At 45.8% G+C, this 25,643-nt stretch overlaps 1 protein-coding gene across 1 annotated transcript in view; it reads right to left on the minus strand.

Moving 5' to 3' along the window:
* The window catches only part of LOC142150937 (phospholipid scramblase 1-like), a 34,981-nt gene extending 13,977 nt beyond the window's left edge, over positions 1-21,004 (minus strand). The window contains exons 1-4 of the mRNA XM_075206139.1: positions 20,400-21,004; positions 20,146-20,229; positions 10,933-11,099; positions 2,230-2,257 (exon numbers count right to left, since the gene is read on the minus strand). Coding sequence (XP_075062240.1) covers positions 2,230-2,257; positions 10,933-11,099; positions 20,146-20,158 — 208 coding nt within the window. The 5' untranslated portion in view covers positions 20,159-20,229; positions 20,400-21,004. The remainder of the gene's footprint in view (positions 1-2,229; positions 2,258-10,932; positions 11,100-20,145; positions 20,230-20,399) is intronic.
* Positions 21,005-25,643: the final 4,639 nt, after the last annotated feature.

Consider the following 25,643-nt stretch of genomic DNA (forward strand, 5'->3'; position numbering starts at 1 on the left):
GAGATCGTGCAGGAGATTTGTGGATGAGATGTTGGGCTTCATTTAGCCCTGGAGATAAATCCATTTGCATCATGTAAAAATGTGTTTTATTTGTACAGATGCCAAAGCTGGCAGCCCTACATACAGATTTCTGTATTGTGTACTTGCGTGAAGCAGATGACCTCTCAGAGCAGCTTTTCTCATACACAGATTGATTATTTGTGTTGCGGATCCTCGTGTTCTCCGTCGTATATAAGGAATTTTTATTTTGTAATCCTTGGATTACCAGAGAAAAGAAGAAAAAATATGGAAAGAAAAACTTATTTTATTTATGTATTTTACAATGTGGTACTACAGGTCCCAGCTGTTGCTGGTGGATCTACAAGCACCAGTGTTCTCTGGCAGCCTTGGGTGGCCCTTGTACTTCAAAAAATGCCAGCATACCAAAGCAGTGTATGGATGTCAGAGCGTGCTGGGACCAGTAGTGCAATATAATAAATACTATACTTGGACATGAGTGTAAGCAGCCAAAGGTGTTGTGAGGAGCCCAGTGCTATCAGCATGGCCCTGGTGTTATTTGGCGGAGGGGTCCCTCATATCTTGCAGACCGGATTTCCTTAGGGAATTCCATCCTGTGCTGAACAGACTGGGGCTGTGTCTCACTAAGAGGGAGACCCCAATTCTCCAGGGTTCCCTGTTATAGGGTCAGAGCTGATTCTAGGTGCAGGTTTTGGGGTTAGACCCCCATGCTGCCTTTCCCCCACATTAGTGGTGACAGCTCAGACTAGCAAAATGTATTTTATTTTTTGTAACTATATTACGAATCCATTTGTCAAGTTGATGATGATGACTGGGCTCTCTAGTATGTAGACGCAAAGTGATATCCTTAAGGCACTTTAAACATATCTTGATGCGTACACATTCTAGCTCACTCTTCTAGGGTGCACACATCTTAATATACATGCAAACGAAAATAACCACGTAAGCTCCATGCAATTACATGTCCGTCTACATGAGGCCCAAAATACACATAAGGAGGTTGTATTGAGGGTGTATGGTGGGTAGAACATATAACAGGAGATGGATGTAAGAAGAGATCTAGCACAAGGACAGAGACAGATGAAGGTCTGGAAACGTAGATATTGGGGATACAGTAGAGTGGAGGAGTTGGGAGATGTTATGAGTACAAAGCGAGACATGAAGAAGGTGACAGGAAGTAGAGAGAAGGTGAGATCAGTGAGCAGACGAGGTGGTAAATGTGTTCAAATATTCTGAGTTTTCTCAAGTCAGTTGGATGATATGATAATGTGGGTGCAGAGAGATGGGGTCAGTTGGATGATATGATAATTTGGGTGTACAGAGATGGGGTCAGTTGGATAATCTGATAATGTGGGTGTAGAGAGATGGGGTCAGTTGGATAATCTGATAATGTGGGTGTACAGAGATGGGATCAGTTGGGTGATATGATAATGTGGGTGTAAAGAGATGGGGTCAGTTGGGTGATATGATAATGTGGGTGTAGAGAGATGGGGTCAGTTGGATGATATGATAATGTGGGTGTAGAGAGATGAGGTTAATTGGGTAATCTGATAATGTGGGTGTAGAGAGATGGGGTCAGTTGGGTAATGTGATAATGTGGGTGTACAGAGATGGGGTCAGTTGGATAATCTGATAATGTGGGTGTACAGAGATGAAGTCAGTTGGGTAATCTGATAATGTGGGTGTACAGAGATGGGGTCAGTTGGATGATCTGATAATGTGGGTGTACAGAGATGGGAGTCAGTTGGATAATCTGATAATGTGGGTGTAGAGAGATGGGGTCAGTTGGATAATATGATAATGTGGGTGTAGAGAGATGGGGTCAGTTGGATAATATGATAATGTGGGTATACAGAGATGGGGTCAGTTGGATAACCGGATAATGTGGGTGTACAGAGATGGGGTCAGTTGGGTAATCTGATAATGTGGGTGTACAGAGATGGGGTCAGTTGGATGATCTGATAATGTGGGTGTACAGTGATGGGGTCAGTTGGGTAATCTGATAATGTGGGTGTGCAGAGATGGGGTCAGTTGGATGATCTGATAATGTGGGTGTAGAGAGATGGGGTCAGTTGTCTGATCCATGAAACGTATGTGTAGGAGTCTGTTGTCTGATCTGGTAAAGTTGGGTGTACAGACGTCAGGGTACACAGCAGGTCAGGTGATGGGTATTACAGAACAGTGTGGGAAATAGAACAATATCATTCTTACATTTCTCCATCACGGAAAACTGATTGATCTGAAAGATAAAAAGTAACAATTACTAAATAGATTATTTATAATTTAAGAAACATGATTGTTGAATTGCTTAAAAATGTGTTTCTGGATAGAGCCAACATGTCCCGGTATAAGGTGTCTGCACAAAAAATGATCCGTGTGCTGTGTCATTTTCCTGTCTCGGCCATCTGGACTATACAACATACAATCAATATCTCCTACATCTCATCCCAGAAGTATATGAGAGATCATGCAACAATCCCATCTTCACCAAACTCGACTTCATAGGGGCATATAATCTGGTCAAAGCAGGGCGCCGAGAGGGGGGGGCGGGTACATTTTACCCGGGCTGGGCCCCCGCATGCTAATTTGTAATTATTATTTTTTTTCTATTTGGTGATTTTTTTTTATTTTTTTTTTCGCGGTGGGGGGGGGGTCCGTCGTTGGTGGGGGGTACTGGAAAAAACCCCCAAAGATTCATACTCACGTGATCGGCGCTGCGTCCCTCCTTCCTCTCTTCTCCATTCACACTGACTGCCGGGCGTGACGTCAAGTCACGCCCGTCTGTCAGTGAGGAGCGCCAGACAAGACCAGAAGAAACAAGAGGAGACAAAAGAAAGAGGAGAAGAGAAGAAAAGAAAAGAAAGTAGGTAAGTAAAGAAGCGGAGAGGCAAGGGGAGGGAAACAGAAAGGGACAGTGCTCTAAAGAAGAGGGAGTAAAAAAAACAGGGGAGAGAGGCAGAGAGTAAAAAAAAAAAAAAAAAAAAAAAGGGGAGAGAAGCACTAATTAAAATCAAAAGGGGAGAGAAGCACTAATTAAAAAAAAAAGGGAGAGAAGCACTAATTAATGGGCGCTATTTTGTTTGTAGGGTGATGGTGGGGCAATTTAATAGTGGGGACTATTCATTTAAGATGGGGTGGTTCGGGGGCTATTGAATATGGGGGTGCTAGATGTCTTAAAAGTCAGGAGTGCTGGGACATATGTGACGCTCTGGTGAATTCAGGACCTAGTGATTTTGATGTGCTAGCTACGCCCCAACGGCGCATTGCCACGCCCCCAAATGTATGACCACAGCCCCGAAAATTTTTGCGCCGCCGTTAGGCTAGCCACGCCCCAACGGTGCATTGACACGCCCCTGAATGTATGACCACACCCCCGAAATTATTTTCTTTTTTGGGGCTTACTCGACTATGAGGGGGGACCCCATGAAATTTTTGTACCCGGGCCCTGAATTCCTCTTGGCAGCCCTGGGTCAAAGTAAGGAAGTGTGATGTGAGGAAACCGCATTTAAAATCTAGCATGGAACTTTTGAATTTTGCAACACTCCATCCACCTTTAAACATTTTTCCAATGATATTTTTAAAGATTTGCTGGATGAATTTGTGCCTGTCTGTATAGATTACATCATGGAATATTATGAAGATTTTGTGCTAAACAGGAAACATGTCTAGATAATTTAGAATGTCTTTACCATCATTATCTGTATACCAAACATGAAAAAATTGCTTTTAAAGAAGTACATAATGAATTTTCTGGGAAAATACCTAGATGTGAGCTAATACTCTGCCACTAGACGAGTGTCAGAGTCCTAGATGCTGAATGATCACTAGAGGCCGCACAGCAGGGAAATGCTGAATGATCACTAGAGGCTGAACAGCAGGGAAATGCTGAATGAGCACTAGAGGCTGCACAGCAGGGAGATGCTGAACAAGCACTAGAGGCCGCACAGCAGGGAGATGCTGAATGATCACTAGAGGCTGAACAGCAGGGAGATGCTGAACAAGCACTAGAGGCCGCACAGCAGGGAGATGCTGAATGATCACTAGAGGCTGAACAGCAGGGAGATGCTGAATGAGCACTAGAGGCCGCACAGCAGGGATATGCTGAGTGAGCACTAGAGGCCGCACAGCAGGGAGATGCTGAATGATCACTAGAGGCCGCACAGCAGGGAGATGCTGAATGAGCACTAGAGGCTGCACAGCAGGGAGATGCTGAATGAGCACTAGAGGCTGCACAGCAGGGAGATGCTGAATGAGCACTAGAGGCCGCACAGCAGGGAGATGTGAATGATCACTAGAGGCTGCACAGCAGGGAGATGCTGAATGATCACTAGAGGCCGCACAGCAGGGAGATGCTGAATGAGCACTAGAGGCCGCACAGCAGGGAGATGCTGAATGAGCACTAGAGGCCGCACAGCAGGGATATGCTGAGTGAGCACTAGAGGCCGCACAGCAGGGAGATGCTGAATGATCACTAGAGGCCGCACAGCAGGGAGATGCTGCACAGCAGGGAGATGCTGAATGAGCACTAGAGGCTGCACAGCAGGGAGATGCTGAATGAACACTAGAGGCCGCACAGCAGGGATATGCTGAGTGAGCACTAGAGGCCGCACAGCAGGGAGATGCTGAATGAGCACTAGAGGCTGCACAGAAGGGAGATGCTGAATGAGCACTAGAGGCCGCACAGCAGGGAGATGCTGAATGAGCACTAGAGGCTGCACAGCAGGGAGATGCTGAATGAGCACTAGAGGCCGCACAGCAGGGAGATTCTGAGTGAGCACTAGAGGCCGCACAGCAGGGAGATGCTGAATGAGCACTAGAGGCTGCACAGCAGGGAGATGCTGAATGAGCACTAGAGGCTGCACAGCAGGGAGATGCTGAATGAGCACTAGAGGCTGCACAGCAGGGAGATGCTGAATGAGCACTGGAGGCTGAACAGCAGGGAGATGCTGAATGAGCACAAGAGACTGCACAGCAGGGAGATGCTGAATGAGCACTAGAGGCTGCACAGCAGGGAGATGCTGAATGAGCACTAGAGGCCGCACAGCGTGGAGATGCTGAATGAGAAGTAGAGGCCGCACAGCAGGGAGATGCTGAATGAGCACTAGAGGCTGCACAGAAGGGAGATGCTGAATGAGCACTAGAGGCTGCACAGCAGGGAGATGCTGAATGAGCACTAGAGGCCGCACAGCGTGGAGATGCTGAATGAGAAGTAGAGGCCGCACAGCAGGGAGATGCTGAATGAGCACTAGAGGCTGCACAGCAGGGAGATGCTGAATGAGCACTAGAGGCTGCACAGCAGGGAGATGCTGAATGAGCACTAGAGGCTGCACAGCAGGGAGATGCTGAATGAGCACTAGAGGCCGCACAGCAGGGATATGCTGAGTGAGCACTAGAGGCCGCACAGCAGGGAGATGCTGAATGATCACTAGAGGCCGCACAGAAGGGAGATGCTGCACAGCAGGGAGATGCTGAATGAGCACTAGAGGCTGCACAGCAGGGAGATGCTGAATGAGCACTAGAGGCCGCACAGCAGGGATATGCTGAGTGAGCACTAGAGGCCGCACAGCAGGGAGATGCTGAATGAGCACTAGAGGCTGCACAGAAGGGAGATGCTGAATGAGCACTAGAGGCCGCACAGCAGGGAGATGCTGAATGAGCACTAGAGGCCGCACAGCAGGGAGATGCTGAATGAGCACTAGAGGCCGCACAGCAGGGAGATTCTGAGTGAGCACTAGAGGCTGCACAGCAGGGAGATGCTGAATGAGCACTAGAGGCTGCACAGCAGGGAGATGCTGAATGAGCACAAGAGACTGCACAGCAGGGAGATGCTGAATGAGCACTAGAGGCTGCACAGCAGGGAGATGCTGAATGAGCACTAGAGGCTGCACAGTAGGGAGATGCTGAATGAGTACTAGAGGCTGCACAGAAGGGAGATGCTGAATGAGTACTAGAGGCCGCACAGCAGGGAGATGCTGAATGAGCACTAGAGGCTGAACAGCAGGAAGATGCTGAATGAGCACTAGAGGCCGCACAGCAGGGAGATGCTGAATGAGCACTAGAGGCTGCACAGCAGGGAGATGCTGAATGAGCACAAGAGACTGCACAGCAGGGAGATGCTGAATGAGCACTAGAGGCTGCACAGCAGGGAGATGCTGAGTGAGCACTAGAGGCTGCACAGCAGGGAGATGCTGAATGAGCACTAGAGGCTGCACAGCAGGGAGATGCTGAATGAGCACTAGAGGCCGCACAGCGTGGAGATGCTGAATGAGAAGTAGAGGCCGCACAGCAGGGAGATGCTGAATGAGCACTAGAGGCTGCACAGAAGGGAGATGCTGAATGAGCACTAGAGGCTGCACAGCAGGGAGATGCTGAATGAGCACTAGAGGCCGCACAGCGTGGAGATGCTGAATGAGAAGTAGAGGCCGCACAGCAGGGAGATGCTGAATGAGCACTAGAGGCTGCACAGCAGGGAGATGCTGAATGAGCACTAGAGGCTGCACAGCAGGGAGATGCTGAATGAGCACTAGAGGCTGCACAGCAGGGAGATGCTGAATGAGCACTAGAGGCCGCACAGCGTGGAGATGCTGAATGAGAAGTAGAGGCCGCACAGCAGGGAGATGCTGAATGAGCACTAGAGGCCGCACAGCGTGGAGATGCTGAATGAGAAGTAGAGGCCGCACAGCAGGGAGATGCTGAATGAGCACTAGAGACTGCACAGCAGGGAGATGCTGAATGAGCACTAGAGGCCGCACAGAAGGGAGATGCTAAATGAGCACTAGAGGCTGCACATCAGGGAGATTCTGAGTGAGCACTAGAGGCTGCACAGCAGGGAGATGCTGAATGAGCACTAGAGGCCGCACAGCAGGGAGATGCTGAATGAGCACTAGAGGCCGCACAGCAGGGAGATGCTGAATGAGCACTAGAGGCTGCACAGAAGGGAGATGCTGAATGAGCACTAGAGGCTGCACAGAAGGGAGATGCTGAATGAGCACTAGAGGCTGCACAGAAGGGAGATGCTGAATGAGCACTAGAGGCCGCACAGCGTGGAGATGCTGAATGAGAAGTAGAGGCCGCACAGCAGGGAGATGCTGAATGAGCACTAGAGGCTGCACAGCAGGGAGATGCTGAATGAGCACTAGAGGCTGCACAGCAGGGAGATGCTGAATGAGCACTAGAGGCTGCACAGCAGGGAGATGCTGAATGAGCACTAGAGGCCGCACAGCAGGGATATGCTGAGTGAGCACTAGAGGCCGCACAGCAGGGAGATGCTGAATGATCAATAGAGGCAGCACAGCAGGGAGATGCTGCACAGCAGGGAGATGCTGAATGAGCACTAGAGGCTGCACAGCAGGGAGATGCTGAATGAGCACTAGAGGCCGCACAGCAGGGATATGCTGAGTGAGCACTAGAGGCCGCACAGCAGGGAGATGCTGAATGAGCACTAGAGGCTGCACAGAAGGGAGATGCTGAATGAGCACTAGAGGCTGCACAGAAGGGAGATGCTGAATGAGCACTAGAGGCCGCACAGCAGGGAGATGCTGAATGAGCACTAGAGGCCGCACAGCAGGGAGATTCTGAGTGAGCACTAGAGGCTGCACAGCAGGGAGATGCTGAATGAGCACTAGAGGCTGCACAGCAGGGAGATGCTGAATGAGCACAAGAGACTGCACAGCAGGGAGATGCTGAATGAGCACTAGAGGCTGCACAGCAGGGAGATGCTGAATGAGCACTAGAGGCTGCACAGTAGGGAGATGCTGAATGAGTACTAGAGGCTGCACAGAAGGGAGATGCTGAATGAGTACTAGAGGCCGCACAGCAGGGAGATGCTGAATGAGCACTAGAGGCTGAACAGCAGGAAGATGCTGAATGAGCACTAGAGGCCGCACAGCAGGGAGATGCTGAATGAGCAATAGAGGCTGCACAGCAGGGAGATGCTGAATGAGCACAAGAGACTGCACAGCAGGGAGATGCTGAATGAGCACTAGAGGCTGCACAGCAGGGAGATGCTGAATGAGCACTAGAGGCCGCACAGCGTGGAGATGCTGAATGAGAAGTAGAGGCCGCACAGCAGGGAGATGCTGAATGAGCACTAGAGGCTGCACAGAAGGGAGATGCTGAATGAGCACTAGAGGCTGCACAGCAGGGAGATGCTGAATGAGCACTAGAGGCCGCACAGCGTGGAGATGCTGAATGAGAAGTAGAGGCCGCACAGCAGGGAGATGCTGAATGAGCACTAGAGGCTGCACAGCAGGGAGATGCTGAATGAGCACTAGAGGCTGCACAGCAGGGAGATGCTGAATGAGCACTAGAGGCTGCACAGCAGGGAGATGCTGAATGAGCACTAGAGGCCGCACAGCGTGGAGATGCTGAATGAGAAGTAGAGGCCGCACAGCAGGGAGATGCTGAATGAGCACTAGAGGCTGCACAGAAGGGAGATGCTGAATGAGCACTAGAGGCTGCACAGCAGGGAGATGCTGAATGAGCACTAGAGGCTGCACAGCAGGGAGATGCTGAATGAGCACTAGAGGCCGCACAGCAGGGAGATGCTGAATGAGCACTAGAGGCCGCACAGAAGGGAGATGCTAAATGAGCACTAGAGGCTGCACATCAGGGAGATTCTGAGTGAGCACTAGAGGCTGCACAGCAGGGAGATGCTGAATGAGCACTAGAGGCCGCACAGCAGGGAGATGCTGAATGAGCACTAGAGGCCGCACAGCAGGGAGATGCTGAATGAGCACTAGAGGCTGCACAGAAGGGAGATGCTGAATGAGCACTAGAGGCTGCACAGAAGGGAGATGCTGAATGAGCACTAGAGGCCGCACAGCAGGGAGATGCTGAATGAGCACTAGAGGCCGCACAGCAGGGAGATGCTGAATGAGCACTAGAGGCCGCACAGAAGGGAGATGCTAAATGAGCACTAGAGGCCGCACAGCAGGGAGATGCTGAATGAGCACTAGAGGCCGCACAGCAGGGAGATGCTGAATGAGCACTAGAGGCCGCACAGCAGGGAGATGCTGAATGAGCACTAGAGGCCGCACAGCAGGGAGATGCTGAATGAGCACTAGAGGCCGCACAGTAGGGAGATGCTGAATGAGCACTAGAGGCTGCACAGCAGGGAGATGCTGAATGATCACTAGAGGCCGCACAGCAGGGAGATGCTGAATGAGCACTAGAGGCCGCACAGCATTGAGATGCTAAATGAGCACTAGAGGCCGCACAGCAGGGAGATGCTGAATAAGCACTAGAGGCTGCACAGCAGGGAGATGCTGAATGAGCACTAGAGACTGCACAGCAGGGAGATGCTGAATGATCACTAGAGGCCGCACAGCAGGGAGATGCTGAATGAGTACTAGAGGCCGCACAGCAGGGAGATGCTGAATGAGTACTAGAGGCTGCACAGCAGGGAGATGCTGAATGAGCACTAGAGGCTGCACAGAAGGGAGATGCTGAATGAGCACTAGAGGCTGCACAGAAGGGAGATGCTGAATGAGCACTAGAGGCCGCACAGCAGGGAGATGCTGAATGAGCACTAGAGGCCGCACAGCAGGGAGATGCTGAATGAGCACTAGAGGCTGCACAGAAGGGAGATGCTAAATGAGCACTAGAGGCCGCACAGCAGGGAGATGCTGAATGAGCACTAGAGGCCGCACAGCAGGGAGATGCTGAATGAGCACTAGAGGCCGCACAGCAGGGAGATGCTGAATGAGCACTAGAGGCCGCACAGCAGGGAGATGCTGAATGAGCACTAGAGGCCGCACAGTAGGGAGATGCTGAATGAGCACTAGAGGCTGCACAGCAGGGAGATGCTGAATGATCACTAGAGGCCGCACAGCAGGGAGATGCTGAATGAGCACTAGAGGCCGCACAGCAGGGAGATGCTAAATGAGCACTAGAGGCCGCACAGCAGGGAGATGCTGAATAAGCACTAGAGGCTGCACAGCAGGGAGATGCTGAATGAGCACTAGAGACTGCACAGCAGGGAGATGCTGAATGATCACTAGAGGCCGCACAGCAGGGAGATGCTGAATGAGTACTAGAGGCCGCACAGCAAGGAGATGCTGAATGAGTACTAGAGGCTGCACAGCAGGGAGATGCTGAATGAGCACTAGAGGCTGCACAGAATAAATAGACTATGTCCGTTCTGAGAGGAAAGCCAAACAACAACAAATTCACCACCAAGTCCAAGTACTTCAGCCCAACATCCTCCACTCTGTTGATAAAAACATTGGGGTTGCAGTTGCTGTTACTGTGTATATCATATAAGCCTGGACTTATGGTTCTATCTGGTTCTAAAGTTGAGAATTCTGGTGAAATGAAGCTGCAAACTGTGTCTCAGTGGCTGATTTGTAGCTGGGTGAAAACCGTATTCCTGGCCGAAGCTGCTTAATCCTAACAAACCATCACAGTCCTGCCAGCGCAGCTGAGCATTTTTTTTTTTTTTACTAACTTATGACGCTAAAAGGTATTTTTTTATTGCCACAATAAGCAGTGTTTATAAATCTGACTTATTGCAGGAAAAAAGTGCATCAACAAATAGGTCTCACATTTTATTTCCCATCTGACTCTGCTGCACTGTGCAGTGGTTTTGAGCCTTATTACAATAGAATTCTTGCACATTGACAATAGATTATATTTACCCCATCTAACCAACCTTATATAAAGAGATTAAGCAAATAAACAATGCACGTATTACAACAGAATCCATATAAATACATATACAGGAAATGCTGTGGATGCAATAGGGAAAATGTTTCACCCAAAGAGCTTACAGTCTACAGCATGTAGAAGAGGAGGCCACACTCTGTTTACACACATATGGGAGGTCCTATCTCTGGTAGACAGTAGAGTTGACCAGTTCTCTACATTTTGAGGGGTGGGAGAGGAGAAACGCTATAAAACAAGCAGGACACTTACCTGCAGGAGATGCTGAAGACCAGGAGGTCCTCCCTTAAATTCCATGTTGTGTAGGGCAGGGTTGGGGGCAACTGGTGGATACATAATGGGAGGGGCGCATGGTGCAATGGAATTGTAGCTGGGGGGTTCACCCTGGGGGGCTGTAGGAAACTGCACTGGTCCAGAATCTGTAAGAACAGCAGTAGAAACCTCAGTGAATGGAACAGAAGATTCCTCCGTATTACAGATTACAGTGACTGAAACATTTCCAGTGCCTCCACCTCAGTGAATGGTACATTGGATATATACTGCGGTTCCTCATTCTGTGATAGTTCCGATAACAGATTGTAGTAGATAGAGGCTCTCCAACAGTTGTGGAGCTACAAGTCCATGCATACTCTCCCATGGCTATGGCTTCTTGGTCATTCAGGAAATTTTAGTTCCACAGTAGCCACAGACACACAGACTGCCTAAGATATCAGTCTGTAACTAGAGATAGATAAAAGGTGGAGAAATATGTAGGTTAATACTTCGACGAATGCTAAACATGAAGCTATTCAGTATCACAACATAGTTATCTGTCAGGTCAGAGACCCGTCTCCAATGTGTCATCCTACAGGCTGAGGGTTACAAACTTTTGCACTCTGTATAGTGTTCAATCATATGACCCATCATATTATAGTACAGCAGCTGGGCAGATTGGGGGCGTGTTGTCTGTACAATGAGGGGTGGCTTTGTAGATTGCTGGCATGGAGCCTGTAAAGGTAGGTGTGGCTGGCTGGATTGGGGGCATGGAGTCAGTAAAATGTGGGACAATTGAGTGGATTGGGGGCCTGGAGTCTGTAAAATGAGGGGTGGCTGGTGGATTGGGGTCATGTAGTCTGTGAAATGTGGAAGAGCTGGGCATATTGGGGGCATGGAGTCTATAAAAGGAGGTGTTGCTGGGTGAATTAGGGGCATGAAGTCTGTAAAATGTGGAAGAGATGGATGGACTGGGGACATGGAGTCTGTAAAAAAAGACAGATAAATGTGGACAAATCCCAGAATTTCCTACCACTACTAGGAGATGGAATTGGACATAAATGAAACATATGGGAAGAACAGCCCCAGAAGTACAAAGTACACAGGCAGCAGCAACAGCTGAAACTACAATGGAAACATTGTTCAAAGGCTGCAGGAAACTAGTGGATGAAGATGTTACCAACAACCAATATAAAATGGATCTCCGAGTATTGGGTCCTCTAATGTGTTGGGTCCTATAAACTGCCACCATCTGGGGATCTTGGACTGATGAAAGTCAATCCACAGTACATGACTGATTATATCTGCCCCACTAGAGCCCATTTTGCCTTCCTGTGGTGCTTAAAATGGAGCACGTTATTTCTGTGGTCAAGCTCCTACTTCGCTCAAACCGTAATTGGAGCCTGCCAAACCCCCACACCCACCGCTAGACCATGTACCTAGAGCCTCGGTGCTCCATTACTATTGCTTTTCATATCTCTCCCCACTGCCACATCACCAGGGCCATACCTCAGTCTAAACTGTCCTATTTGACTACTTGATCTTATTAGCTTTTCACCCCCCACCTTTAGACTGTAAGCTCTCATAGTCAGGGTCCTCTCTAACTTATATCTCAGGTCTGTCCTCTGTCTTCCTCATGTGCCCCTCTCATGTCTGATGCTGAATTGTGTCTGTATGCCTTGCTATTTGTTCTGCTTTTATATCCATGAATTTATTATTCTGCTCAGTTGTACATTCCTGTTAATTTACTGTACTCATGTATGTCAGGTATGTCATGCACTATGGAATCTGAGGTGCAATATACAGGAATGACAGGACAAAGGAAAATGAGCTTGCTCTGTCCATTACACACATTAACTTGGTATTGTTTTCCAGATGCTTTGACATATGTTGAAATATGCTGTCTGTGTTATGATAGAACAATGTCCACACACAAGGTAGCGAACAGGGAGGAATTACAGTTATAGGGATTAACAAATAACATAACTGTGGGGAACAAAGCTTAATCATAACTGCATTATAAATACTGTGCATCAAGTGAATCAATTTATAGTTTGTGTTTCTCTGTAAGTGTCACACAGTGAACGAGAGGAAATTAGTTTCAGCTCAACTAATACACTGAGCCTATGTATGTTTGGTATCTATAAATTGGTAAATTTGTATTGGATTTATGAATAATAAAATTGGGTCTGTGAGATCAGGGAAGTTATGTAACATTTTAGCATTGGTATTAAAAAGGGATGTAAATCGTGGTTGTAAAGTGTGTCAAAGCCCCCCTTGCAGATCACATCCCTGGAGGAGGGGAAAGGTGACAGTTTCACTAATCAGCGGGTTTGAAAAAGTGGAGATGTTGCCTATAGCAAACAAACAGATTCTAGCTGTCATTTTGTAGAATGTAATAAATAAATAAGTAGAATGTGATTGGCTGCTATAGGCAACATCTCCACTTTTTCAAACCTGTAGTTTAGTAAATATATCACAAAGTGTCTTTAAAAAGATGAAACCACTTGCAAGAAACTGTCAGACATTTGGGAAATCAATCAACATTGATAAGCTGTCCATCTTCCAAGCCAACTTCCCTTGGTGCAGATTATACAACCTGTATGTTAGTTTACACACTGAAACTTTAAAACTTTTATTTGACCTGTTTTGTTTATGTAATGTCATGTCAACTTTTATTAATTGTTTTTATAACCTATAAGTATTGTACTTTTTTGCATATTATATCTACAATTTAATAAGCGTTTTCTTATTGCTCTAGACAAGCTCACTGCCTGTTTAAAAGAGGTTGATTACTTGGCTGTGTTAACCCTTTAAATACCAGTGTACTTTTAGCTATTTTCACTATCAGCACAGAGTGTCAACATTTGGATAATTAAGTCATAGGTTTGCTACGAAACTTATACGTAGCTGGTGGGAGTTACGGTGAGGGATGGAAGCGTGTGCCTGTATGGGGAAAGGGACCAGTTAAATCTGTAGTTTAAGAGATAGGCGAGCGTTAGATTAAGACTGGAATGCTGTGTGATCCCTTACAGTAAGAGTCCAAGTCACAAGTAGGCAGAGAGCGGTTTGTGACAGGTAAATGTGATTAGGAGAGGATTCCTGACAAAATAGAGGTGATTTATTATATGACTGTTGGAATATATGATATGATACTAAACCAGGGATCTGATGAGTCGGCTATCCCTGACTCATAAAAATAAAGAAGTTTTTTCCCTCATGAAATAACCTATTAGAATGCTGTTAATGTCTACTCTGCTTTTGATTGCAAACACATGTTCTATCATGCACACAAGACTGTCATCACTACTGATCAGGTGGTAGACTAGGCTTGCAGCTGGAACAAGAGATGAGGCAAACAAAAGTTACTTTGAGACACTCAGAGCTTGAGCTTGGCGCGCCCTTACTGTACACTGACTGTGGTAAAACGCCCCTTCTCCTCCCACTACCCGAAATCATCGCTGAAGTAAGTGTATTTTGCGTTCAAAGATGGGGCGGAAAGGGCTGCGTTTACTGGCGTATGTCCCGGTTCTGAGCATGTGCAGAGTTATTTTGCTTATGATAAGTTCAAAAACATCAGATACGTGCCTTCATGAATCAGGTCCAAGTGACTGGGTCAGGAATAACACAGTTAGGGCATATAGCATTACTGGTGGCTATCTTACTTCAGCGTTCAGCACAGTCAATATCATCCTCATCAACTAGTTCAAGCTCAACACATGTATCATCGTTTTCATACTTATTACCATCTCCATTATCCTCCTCGTCAAGTCCTTGTATCACAACTTCCAAAGTAGCATTCTCAATTTCTAAGTAACCATTAGTCATCCTCACATTTCCAAACTATTGAAAAAATGGGGAAGAGAGTGCAAGCTGCTCTACAGTGTCAGACTGTGACACGTCAGTCGGGGTCACATAAGGCTGTCCGACATGTCACAGCCAGACTGGGACACGTCAGTTGTACAAGTCAGGGACAGCCTTATGCTCTCCTAGGGATTATGTGAAGGCCCAAATGGTTCTTTAGCCTCAGGGTTCTTCTGAATCTTTGATGTGCCTGTTTTGGAGGTGATAGACTTCTACTTAGATCTAGCAGGTGATGCTAGTTACAGAAGATGAATGACCTTGATGCACTGGGAAATCTAATACAAGCAGTAGCATGACCAGTATTAGTACAAAGTGGCCATGGTCTGAGTTTTATGTTGTCACTGCTGGTGATATATGTAATGTTGCTGTCAGGCGTTGTCCCTGCATTTCCTCCGTGTGCTGGGGATGGCCGCCTTTCACTTCCTGCCGGGCATGTCTGGTTGCCTAGCAATGGGATGCTTTTTCTTCCTCTGAGCCCGGCCCTTTGAAGTTGCCTGTGCAGTAGGCGCTGCTGCCTAATGCCTCCCATGTCGGTGGTCAGCAATATTCTGACCGTCCAAAATCTCTCCAAGCCAAATAGGCCTCTCTCTCAACCCATAAATAGAAGACTCTGACACCAATAGGGTGCCAGAGTATTAAGTCAAACCTAGCTTCAACGTTTTCCCTGCCTTTTACACTCACCTGTATCCGGCTACCCTGCTTCATGCTCCAGTGAATGTTGACTCCAGACCCGGCTTGTTTCCCGACCTTCCCTTTGGATTGGGATTTTGGCTCATACTGATCTCTCTGGTTCTGACTCAAGGCTACCTTGGTCATTCTTTGGACATCTCTTGTACCTGGTTCTGACCTAGATTGTATGACTACCCAAACTTCCCCTACCGCTTCACTGGTGACTGTCTTGGAGAAACCTGCCCACTTCTCGCAGCCAAGTCCATACTCCCTTGCGGGGGTCTCTCGTGAACAACAGGGGTGTGCTGGACTCAGCCACCTCCTTGTTCAGTTGCGCGAATACCAGATTCCTACAATTTAATTGGATTAAAGACTGCATTCAATACTCAGGATGGACACATGAATATCTTGTGATGCCCTTTGGGCAATGCATTGGTACTGGATGCAGGGTTTCAACTTCAGAACAGCCGGATAACGGATTAGATTTCGTCTAACTAGCAGGTCACAGGAATTATAGCAGAAAAGTAGGCATCAAAACAGGTTTCTTAAGCAGTGATGTTTATTAGCTCAGGAAGTCCTGAAAACGACAGTTACACCAGTTTGCGGTACTAGTGATATCCAGAAAGTACAGATGGTATAATACTACATGGTCAAACAATGCTCCCTTTTATACAGTTTTGCAGCCCTAACGTGGCGGGAGGTAAGCCAGCCCCTGTCTTAGAGGGCACCGCCACATCTTATAAATCACATCCAATAATTACCATTAAGATGTAATATATCCGTTAACCATGGAGCTAACGCAATTTAAGCTTTCACAAAATTTACATCAATCTCTTTATTTTCTGAAACTGGGTGTTAAGTTTCCTATTTTACTTGTGTGACTGGATCACTATTAAATAACTTTTGGTAAAAATGTATTTAAAGCAAATAGCGCAGGGCACTTATTTATGTAATTGCACGTGCACTTATTTTTGATATTGTGTATATTGTGAGATAGGAAATCGTTATCTCTGAGACCAGGGTAGAAAAGTTGTTTTTTCTGTTTACCATCGCTAAAGGAAATTCCTTATTTCTGATCTATATAGCTGATACAATGAGCTATGTTTGTTTAGAAAGTCTGCTGTGTATTGTGATGTGGGTAAATGACTTGTTAGAAGTTTAAACCTGTTTTTGGGAATGTATATTCTGCAACTGTTGGAACAAAAAGGTCTAATGCTAATCAGGCCTTTTGATGTGTGAGGTTTCACTTGGAGACAGGAAGGTTTAATGGCAAACGTGCTGCTACATTTCCGGCATCTAAAACAAAGATGCCGGACATCACAGCGTTTCTAAAATTTCACAGATAAATGTAAATATCTTTAGCTTTGCAATGCATTTAAATCCTTGTTTTGGTAAACGGGATGTGGAAGTTACATTGTGTTAGAGGCAAAACTAGATTACATCCTGAGATCCGAGGGAATATTCTAGAGGGGTTGGGGAGCCAGGGACTGGGTTACCTCTGCTAGGAGTTATGTCAGAACTGTATAAAAGGTGAGCTGTGTGAGCATGTAATGTATTCTTCTGATTTTCATCTGAACTGATCACTGGTACCACTAACCAGTGTGAGCAAATAAACATCTTGCTTCAAGACCTGCTTGAAAACATCTTCAATATTGCTGTGTTCCTGTGATCTACAGATTAGTCCCAAAATCGAATCCGTTCTCTGGCTGTCTGAGGTTTGGACCCAAGCTTTTCCAGTACCACCGCTCTGCCTGCTACCCAGGCAGCCCTGGTTAGTGTGATAGGCCAGGGGAGATCCATCCACAGCAACCCTGATCTAAACTGAGAGGTCAGGAGTACCAGCCCGGGTACACTAGCAACGAGGTACACTAGCAGTGTCAGTTACCCAGAAGGAACGTAGTTCTGAGTGCCATAGAAGGAGCTCAGTGGTGGCAGCATTGTTAGCCCCTCGTACTGCAACAATTTTTTCTGGAAGTGGTTGTCTCCACCATGGGAGTTTGGGCTGTGTTATTCCTCCAGAAATTCTCTTCCTGTGAAGTTAATTATGGCAATGGAGACAAGGATCTCTTGGCAGTCAAGATCACTCTAGAACAGGGGTGTCCAACCTTTTAGCTTCCCTGGGCCACATTGGCAGAAGACGAGTTGGTTTGGGCCGCACATAAGATACACTAACAATAACGATAGCTGATCATTGAAAAAACCATAGAAAACATAGTTAACATATATATATATGAGAAAAAAGTGACCTATTTTGATAATTACACCACTATGTTAGTTAAGGGATAACAACTTATAATGGGCCAAAGAGAATAATATATAATGCCCCATTAGTAATACAAGTAGAAGTATGTAGCAGGGAGATAAGGTCCATGATGCTCCAGGACCAGGTGACTTTTATTCACTTGTCAGCGTCCCTTGAAATAATAAAAAAAATCCCCCTTAACTTACCTTTTAATCGGCTTGTTCTCCTGTCCTCTTCTCTTCTTTTCTCCAATTCTGTGCTGCTGATTGTTCTTATCGCGCGGGTGTCTCCTCTGTGCTGCGCTCCGCAATGGATGTTGGGCGGAGGAGGAGACAAGGGAGGGAGCTGGAGTACCAGCTAACGTGACCACGTGACCGCAAGGTAAGTAGTTTCTTTTTTTTTCTTTTTGCAGGTTTTTTTTTTCCATTAAGAGCGCTGCCCCCTTGCCACAACCAAAACTCCTTCTGGGCCATATTTACAGGTGTGCTGGGCCACATGCGGCCCGCGGGCCGTGGGTTGGAAAACCCTGCTCTAGAATAATGGTGATAACTTTTGGAAGGGGTTTTTCATCCCATCACAACCTTCACAGATCACAAAAAATCTGGTATATTTACAATCTGTACAATGTCCTAACCCCACTCAGGCTCGCTGGTCCTACCATCCTGGTACTAAGAATGCTATGGCAGATGCCCTTTCTAGATCTTTCGACTGCTTAGAAACCTACCTTACTGCAGAGTTTCGGCCCAGTACTAGCCCACTCTAGGTCCTGGCTCCGATCAAGCCCAAAGTCAAAACCACACTCATCGGTAGTGCTTTAGTTTATCCCCACCTTCGTATCAAAGTCTTAAAATGGGCTCACGATTCCAAGTTTGCAGGACATGCCGATATCAAGAATACAATCGCCCTTCTGTCTTGTTACCATTGGTGGCCTTCCTTGGCTTCGGACGTCCATAATTATATTCAAGCTTGCAATGTTTGTGCCTGGCACAAGGTCTTGAGACAACTTCCGACTGGAACTACCTGACAGACATGGCTATAATATCATCTGGGTCGTGGTAGACCAATTTTCTAAGATGGCCCATTTCATACTACTGAAAGGTTTACCATCAGCCTCTGAATTATCCCTCCTATTTATCAGAAATATCTTTCACCTACATGGGAATCCCAGCAAGATTATTTCCGATCGGGGAGTACAATTTGTTTCTAGGTTTTGGAGGTCCTTTTGTAAAAATCTTGGGATTGACCTAAAGTTCTCTTCTGGGTACCATCCTCCACCACTAGAGTGCCAGAGTATTAGGTCAAACCTAGCTCCAGCGTTCTCCTTGCCTGTTTCACTCACCAGTATCCTGCTCCAGTGTATTTTGGCTCCAGACCCGCTTATTTCCTTACTACCTTTGGATTGTGATTTTGGCTCATACCGATTTCTCTGTTTCCGACTCGTGGCTACCATGACCATTCTCTGGACATCCCTTATACCTCACTGTCCGGCTTCTTCGGACCACGATTGCTTGATAACCGTGACCTGCGCACCCCTTGCAGCCAAATCCACTCTCCCTTCTGGGGTTCCCTGGTGAATTCCAGGGGTGTGTTAGACTCACCTTCTTGTTCAGTTGAGTTAATACCAGCAGGTTGCCCCATATGATTCTTCATTCATAACAGTTGCCATTTTATATTTATACAACATTTATCACAATAAAGATCATCATTATGTTTTCCTTTAATGCTTGAAAGAGCCGCTGTATTGGGAGAGACGTTCTGCTTGCAGGAGCTTTACCAGTAGAAGTAGGACCTCTGCCAGTATTAGTACTGAGATGCGGCTGTTCAATAGACCGATCCATAACAATAGAAGTAATACTGTGCACTACAGTCACCGCAAAATAATTCTAATGACAATATTCTGTTCAACCTGCTCCTCCCCCATCAGGTGAACACATAGATTGTGTAATCCCTTCGTCTGTATCCCACCTGTTATACAGAGGGACACATCTATGAGCTAGAATGTCCCATTCTTATCTACAGAACTAGGATTCCTATTAAAGCTAATTGTTAATATTCACAGATTTATTATTATTAAAAGTATATTGCAGTTGCATTACTGACTGCTGAAGGCTCGGAGCACTCCAGGTTCTGAACCTCCTCTTATCTACTTCCCAACACAACGACCATCACGAGGAGGGAGTGGTATATATACACATTGCGGAGTACGGAAGGCAATGTTTTCTCTGTCTTTCAGATTAGAGGGGAGTGCAAAATTCTAGATCTCACCTTGGATTGGACATACTCAAAATTGGTTGAATGGCATATCTCTGGAATATACAGTTAACTTAGTAGGGGAAAAAACACATATCTGTAAATAAATACACATGTACCGTGTACTTAAGAGCTTACAATCTTCATAGTTACACGGAAATACAAATATAATATCAATAACAGTTTACCTATAGATGACATTTAGATCACAGCAGCAGTCTTCTGTATGTGTTTCGGAACTGTTCAAAGTCTGACACCGCAGAGGGTACTTCCTGAAACATGATAAATGCTGGATTACTATAGAGGAGCTGAGAGCACTGGGTTTATTTATAACAGGACATCATGCCAGAGAATGTAGTTATATTTGTTAGTGAAATGAACAGAGCAGACTGATAAGATTTCAGCAATAGCATCGGAAGGGATGCAGGTAGGTTGCACTAACCTTCGTGTCTGAGTCTGACAAGGAAGGAAGAATGTGCAGCGAGGAGGGTGAGAGTGTAGACTGCCAGGAAGGAAAGGACTATAAAGAGATATGATGGTTGGTAGGAGTATGCAGGAGAAATTAATAATTAGGGTCAAAAGGTGAGTGACATGCGCAGAAGCTTGTAGGGAACATTGGAGAGAACACAGCTGGTATCAGACTGGTAAAGTGCCAGAATCAACACGCTTAGTTTGTGCAGCATTGTGTAACAGAAGTAATTGTGTGAGTCATAGCAGTATAAACATAGGAAGGGGACCGGAGGTGAGAGAAGTGCAGGATATGTGCGGAATTATCCCAGAGATAGAAAGAGTGACCATGTACTCGAATCACAATGGCAGCACCTGGATTAGGGCTTTGTATAATATTCCAGCTCTCTAATGTTGCCCTCTACACTTGGAATAACGATACCTGGACGATACATTTCACAAGCGTTCCAATGAAATTACCCAGGTGTGCGAAATGCGTTAAGGTGTGCTTCATCATGAGGATGGTGGATATTGTAAAAACTCTTTAGTATTAATGGACTTTGATAATTTGTGCAAATTAATTACACTGTACTGCTGATGTTCAAACTATTCTGCAATGGGAACTATTCTGTAAGTATGAAACCAATCTTAGTGCAAGATAAAAAATATTAAAAAAATGAACATTAATATATATATATATATATAGATATAAACATCTTTTTTAAATGCATAATGAATATTTAATTAAATTACCTTTAATAATGAAATTAATTATAATGCATTTGGTATTTATTCAAAGACAATAATAATGTAACATAGAATATATATATGCAGTGTAAAATAAAACCTTCCCCATGAAGTTAACTTCCAAATGAGTAAGAGAACAATTAAACAAGATTGACAAAGGACATGTAAATGATGGATAAATAATAAGGAATATGTTGACGTTGATGAATATGTTGAATATGTGCACGAGTACAATCTTATTCTAAACCCTTCTAAAAAAATTATGTGCGTGCTACGCGTCAGACCTTGGGCTACTATTACTGGAGCCAGGTCAGATTGTCTGGTCTCATCCATTGGTCCTCTCGGTAGCTCTGGCGTCTTGACCCATGACAGGCATCATCTTGGATCATTGGCCGTAGGATTAGCATCTCCCACTCTTCCATACTATTTAAACCCCCCTATCTGGCAATATGGCTACATACTATGCTTCTCAGCTGATCCTGGTATCCGGCATCCTGTGCTTCTCAGCTGATCCTGGTATCCAGCATCCTGTGCTTCTCAGCTGATCCTGGTATCCGGCGTCCTTTGCTTCTCAGCTGATCCTGGTATCCGGCGTCCTGTGCTTCTCAGCTGATCCTGGTATCCGGCGCCCTGTGCTTCTCAGCTGATCCTGGTATCCGGCATACTGTGCTTTGCAGGTTATTCCTAGTATTCGGTGCCCTGTGCTTCTCAGCTGATCCTGAATCCGGCATCCTGTGCTTCTCAGCTGATCCTGAATCCGGCGTCCTGTGCTTCTCAGCTGATCCTGGTATCCGGCGTCCTGTGCTTCTCAGCTGATCCTGGTATCCGGCGTCCTGTGCTTCTCAGCTGATCCTGGTATCCGGCGTCCTGTGCTTCTCGGCTGATCCTGGTATCCGGCGTCCTGTGCTTCTCAGCTGATCCTGGTATCCGGCGCCCACTGCTTCTCAGCTGATCCTGGTATCCGGCGCCCTGTGCTTCTCAGCTGATCCTGGTATCCGGGAGCCTGTGCTTCTCAGCTGATCCTGGTATCCGGTGTCCTGTGCTTCTCAGCTGATCCTGGTATCCGGCGCCCTGTGCTTCTCAGCTGATCCTGGTATCCGGCGTCCTGTGCTTCTCAGCTGATCCTGGTATCCGGCGTCCTGTGCTTCTCAGCTGATCCTGGTATCCGGCGTCCTGTGCTTCTCAGCTGATCCTGGTATCCGGCGCCCACTGCTTCTCAGCTGATCCTGGTATCCGGCGCCCTGTGCTTCTCAGCTGATCCTGGTATCCGGGAGCCTGTGCTTCTCAGCTGATCCTGGTATCCGGTGTCCTGTGCTTCTCAGCTGATCCTGGTATCCGGCGCCCTGTGCTTCTCAGCTGATCCTGGTATCCGGCATCCTGTGCTTCTCAGCTGATCCTGAATCCGGCGTCCTGTGCTTCTCAGCTGATCCTGGTATCCGGCGTCCTGTGCTTCTCAGCTGATCCTGGTATCCGGCGTCCTGTGCTTCTCAGCTGATCCTGGTATCCGGCGTCCTGTGCTTCTCGGCTGATCCTGGTATCCGGCGTCCTGTGCTTCTCAGCTGATCCTGGTATCCGGCGCCCTGTGCTTCTCAGCTGATCCTGATATCCGGCGTCCTGTGCTTCTCAGCTGATCCTGGTATCCGGCATCCTGTGCTTCTCAGCTGATCCTGGTATCCGGCGTCCTGTGCTTCTCAGCTGATCCTGGTATCCGGCGCCCACTGCTTCTCAGCTGATCCTGGTATCCGGCGCCCACTGCTTCTCAGCTGATCCTGGTATCCGGCGCCCTGTGCTTCTCAGCTGATCCTGGTATCCGGGAGCCTGTGCTTCTCAGCTGATCCTGGTATCCGGTGTCCTGTGCTTCTCAGCTGATCCTGGTATCCGGCGCCCTGTGCTTCTCAGCTGATCCTGGTATCCGGCATACTGTGCTTTGCAGGTTATTCCTAGTATTCGGTGCCCTGTGCTTCTCAGCTGATCCTGGTATCCGGCGTCCTGTGCTTCTCAGCTGATCCTGGTATCCGGCATCCTGTGCTTCTCAGCTGATTCTGGTATCCGGCGTCCTGTGCTTCTCAGCTGATCCTGAATCCGGCATCCTGTACTTTGCAGGTTATTCCTAGTATTCGGTGCCCTGTACTATTTAGGATATTCCGGGTATCACGCTTCCCAGTGTGGTACAGTTTATACCTTACGGTCTTGCCTGATACCCACTCAGAGAACTATAATCTGGATGGTGCTTTCAGCAAAGCCACAAACCTCCATGCCGTCCCTACGTTAGATTTCACTCCTCTGTGGAGTCAGAGTCACATCAGGCAGAACGCTGGAATCCTAATATTACAGTTTTTCTTCCTGAACTTGTGTAACTGTGGCAGTAAATTAGTAAGATAATTATTAGTCTTTTTTTATTATATGTTCATTATATTAATGTTATGTTAAGCTCCGTAATTTTCATTTTGCAAAAGGTCTATCCAACAACCACAAGGACCTGTCAGGACACGGTGTCGTATTCACTTTGACAATATATGTATAATATATAGAATTATATATTATATTATATATGTTTATGAGATACAAAATGATTCCTTTCTAAAATAAAATTTCAGGTGTATTGTTGAATATTCTGGTGGAAGATCCGGGAGACTCCTGTATTACTGGGTGATCTCTGGGGCTCTCATTGGAGGATTCAGCTGCAGGCAATGATTCCAGACACAGGGGTATATTTACAGCAACCAATCAGATGCTAGCTGTCATTTTGTAGAATATACTAAACAAATTATAACCAGAATGTGATTGGTTGGTACAGGCAACAGCTCCACTTTTTCAAACCCGCAGTTTAGTAAATATACCCCACAATGTCAATAATCTGAAATAATCTGTAGAATCCAAAACCGATAAAAGACGTTGATCCCCGGATAATATTAAGCACTTATTATCTACTCAGTAGACTGATTAAATTGCAATAAATTACTGAAAATATATTCAACAAAATGAGATGAAGAATTGATAAATCCTAAATCCCAGCCCCCACAGCAGTAGGCAAAGGTCCAGAAACAATGGTCACATGAAGTTATTCTCAACATACATCCCACCGCTCTTCACTTAGAATTGTGATGACCCCTTTATAGGGTGAAATCCAGAAGGCCACAGAAGCCATCTCTCAGTGACCCGCTAAGCCCTCATCCGCAGCCCCCAACCAGCGGCTCCTAAACTCACTCACCCTCTGCTTTGTTGTAGAGAATGAGACTGAATTGGAGCAGCGACTTTTGCGCCTCATGACCTCCTATACACAATGCAGGGAGGTCGCGCAGCGTAGCAGTGGAGGAGGGGGTCAGAGCGCTCCTTTATCTCAGGGATCCACATTTAAAAGTAAGTAACTCACAGGAATACAAATGTAAATGATCGATAAAATTAAGCTTATATTTATTGTTACCTGCAACAGAATCAGTATTTAAACATCAAAAAACATGTTGTACAGCTGTGCCTTGATACATGGGCTCCCATGGGGTCAGCAAGAATTGGGATCACCTGCTCATGCACCAATCATTCATCTGAAGAGGAACCTATGCAGTCTCATAAAACAACCGGAGATAGATGGATAGATAGATGGATAGATAGATAGATAGATAGATAGATAGATAGATAGATATGAGATAGATGGATGGATGGATAGATAGATAGATAGAATATAGATAGATAGATAGATAGATAGATAGATAGATAGATAGATATGAGATAGATAGATAGATATGAGATAGATATATAGATAGATAGATAGATAGATAGATAGATAGATAGATATGAGATAGATATGAGATAGCTAGATAGATATATATGAGATAGATAGATGGATAGATAGATAGACAGATATGAGATAGATAGATAGATAGATATATAGATAGATAGATAGATAGATAGATATGAGATAGTTAGATAGATAGATAGATAGAATATAGATAGTTAGATAGATATGAGATAGATAGATGGATGGATGGATAGATAGATAGATAGACAGATATGAGATAGATAGATAGATAGATAGATAGATAGATAGACAGATAGATAGATAGATAGATAGATAGATAGATATGAGATAGTTAGATAGATAGATAGAATATAGATAGTTAGATAGATATGAGATAGATAGATAGATAGATAGATAGATAGATATGAGATAGATAGATAGATAGATAGATATGAGATAGCTAGATAGATAGATATGAGATAGATAGATGGATAGATAGATAGACAGATATGAGATAGATAGATAGATAGATAGATAGATAGATAGATAGATAGATAGATAGTTAGATAGTTAGATAGATAGGATAGATAGATATGAGCTAGATAGGTAGATAGATAGAATATAGATAGTTAGATAGATATGAGATAGATAGATTAATAGATAAATAGATATGAGATAGATAGATAGATAGATAGATATGAGATAGATAGAATATAGATAGTTAGATAGATATGAGATAGATAGATGAATAGATAG

Source organism: Mixophyes fleayi, chromosome 4 (genome assembly GCF_038048845.1).
Source record: "Mixophyes fleayi isolate aMixFle1 chromosome 4, aMixFle1.hap1, whole genome shotgun sequence".
NCBI classification, from domain to species: domain Eukaryota; kingdom Metazoa; phylum Chordata; class Amphibia; order Anura; family Limnodynastidae; genus Mixophyes; species Mixophyes fleayi.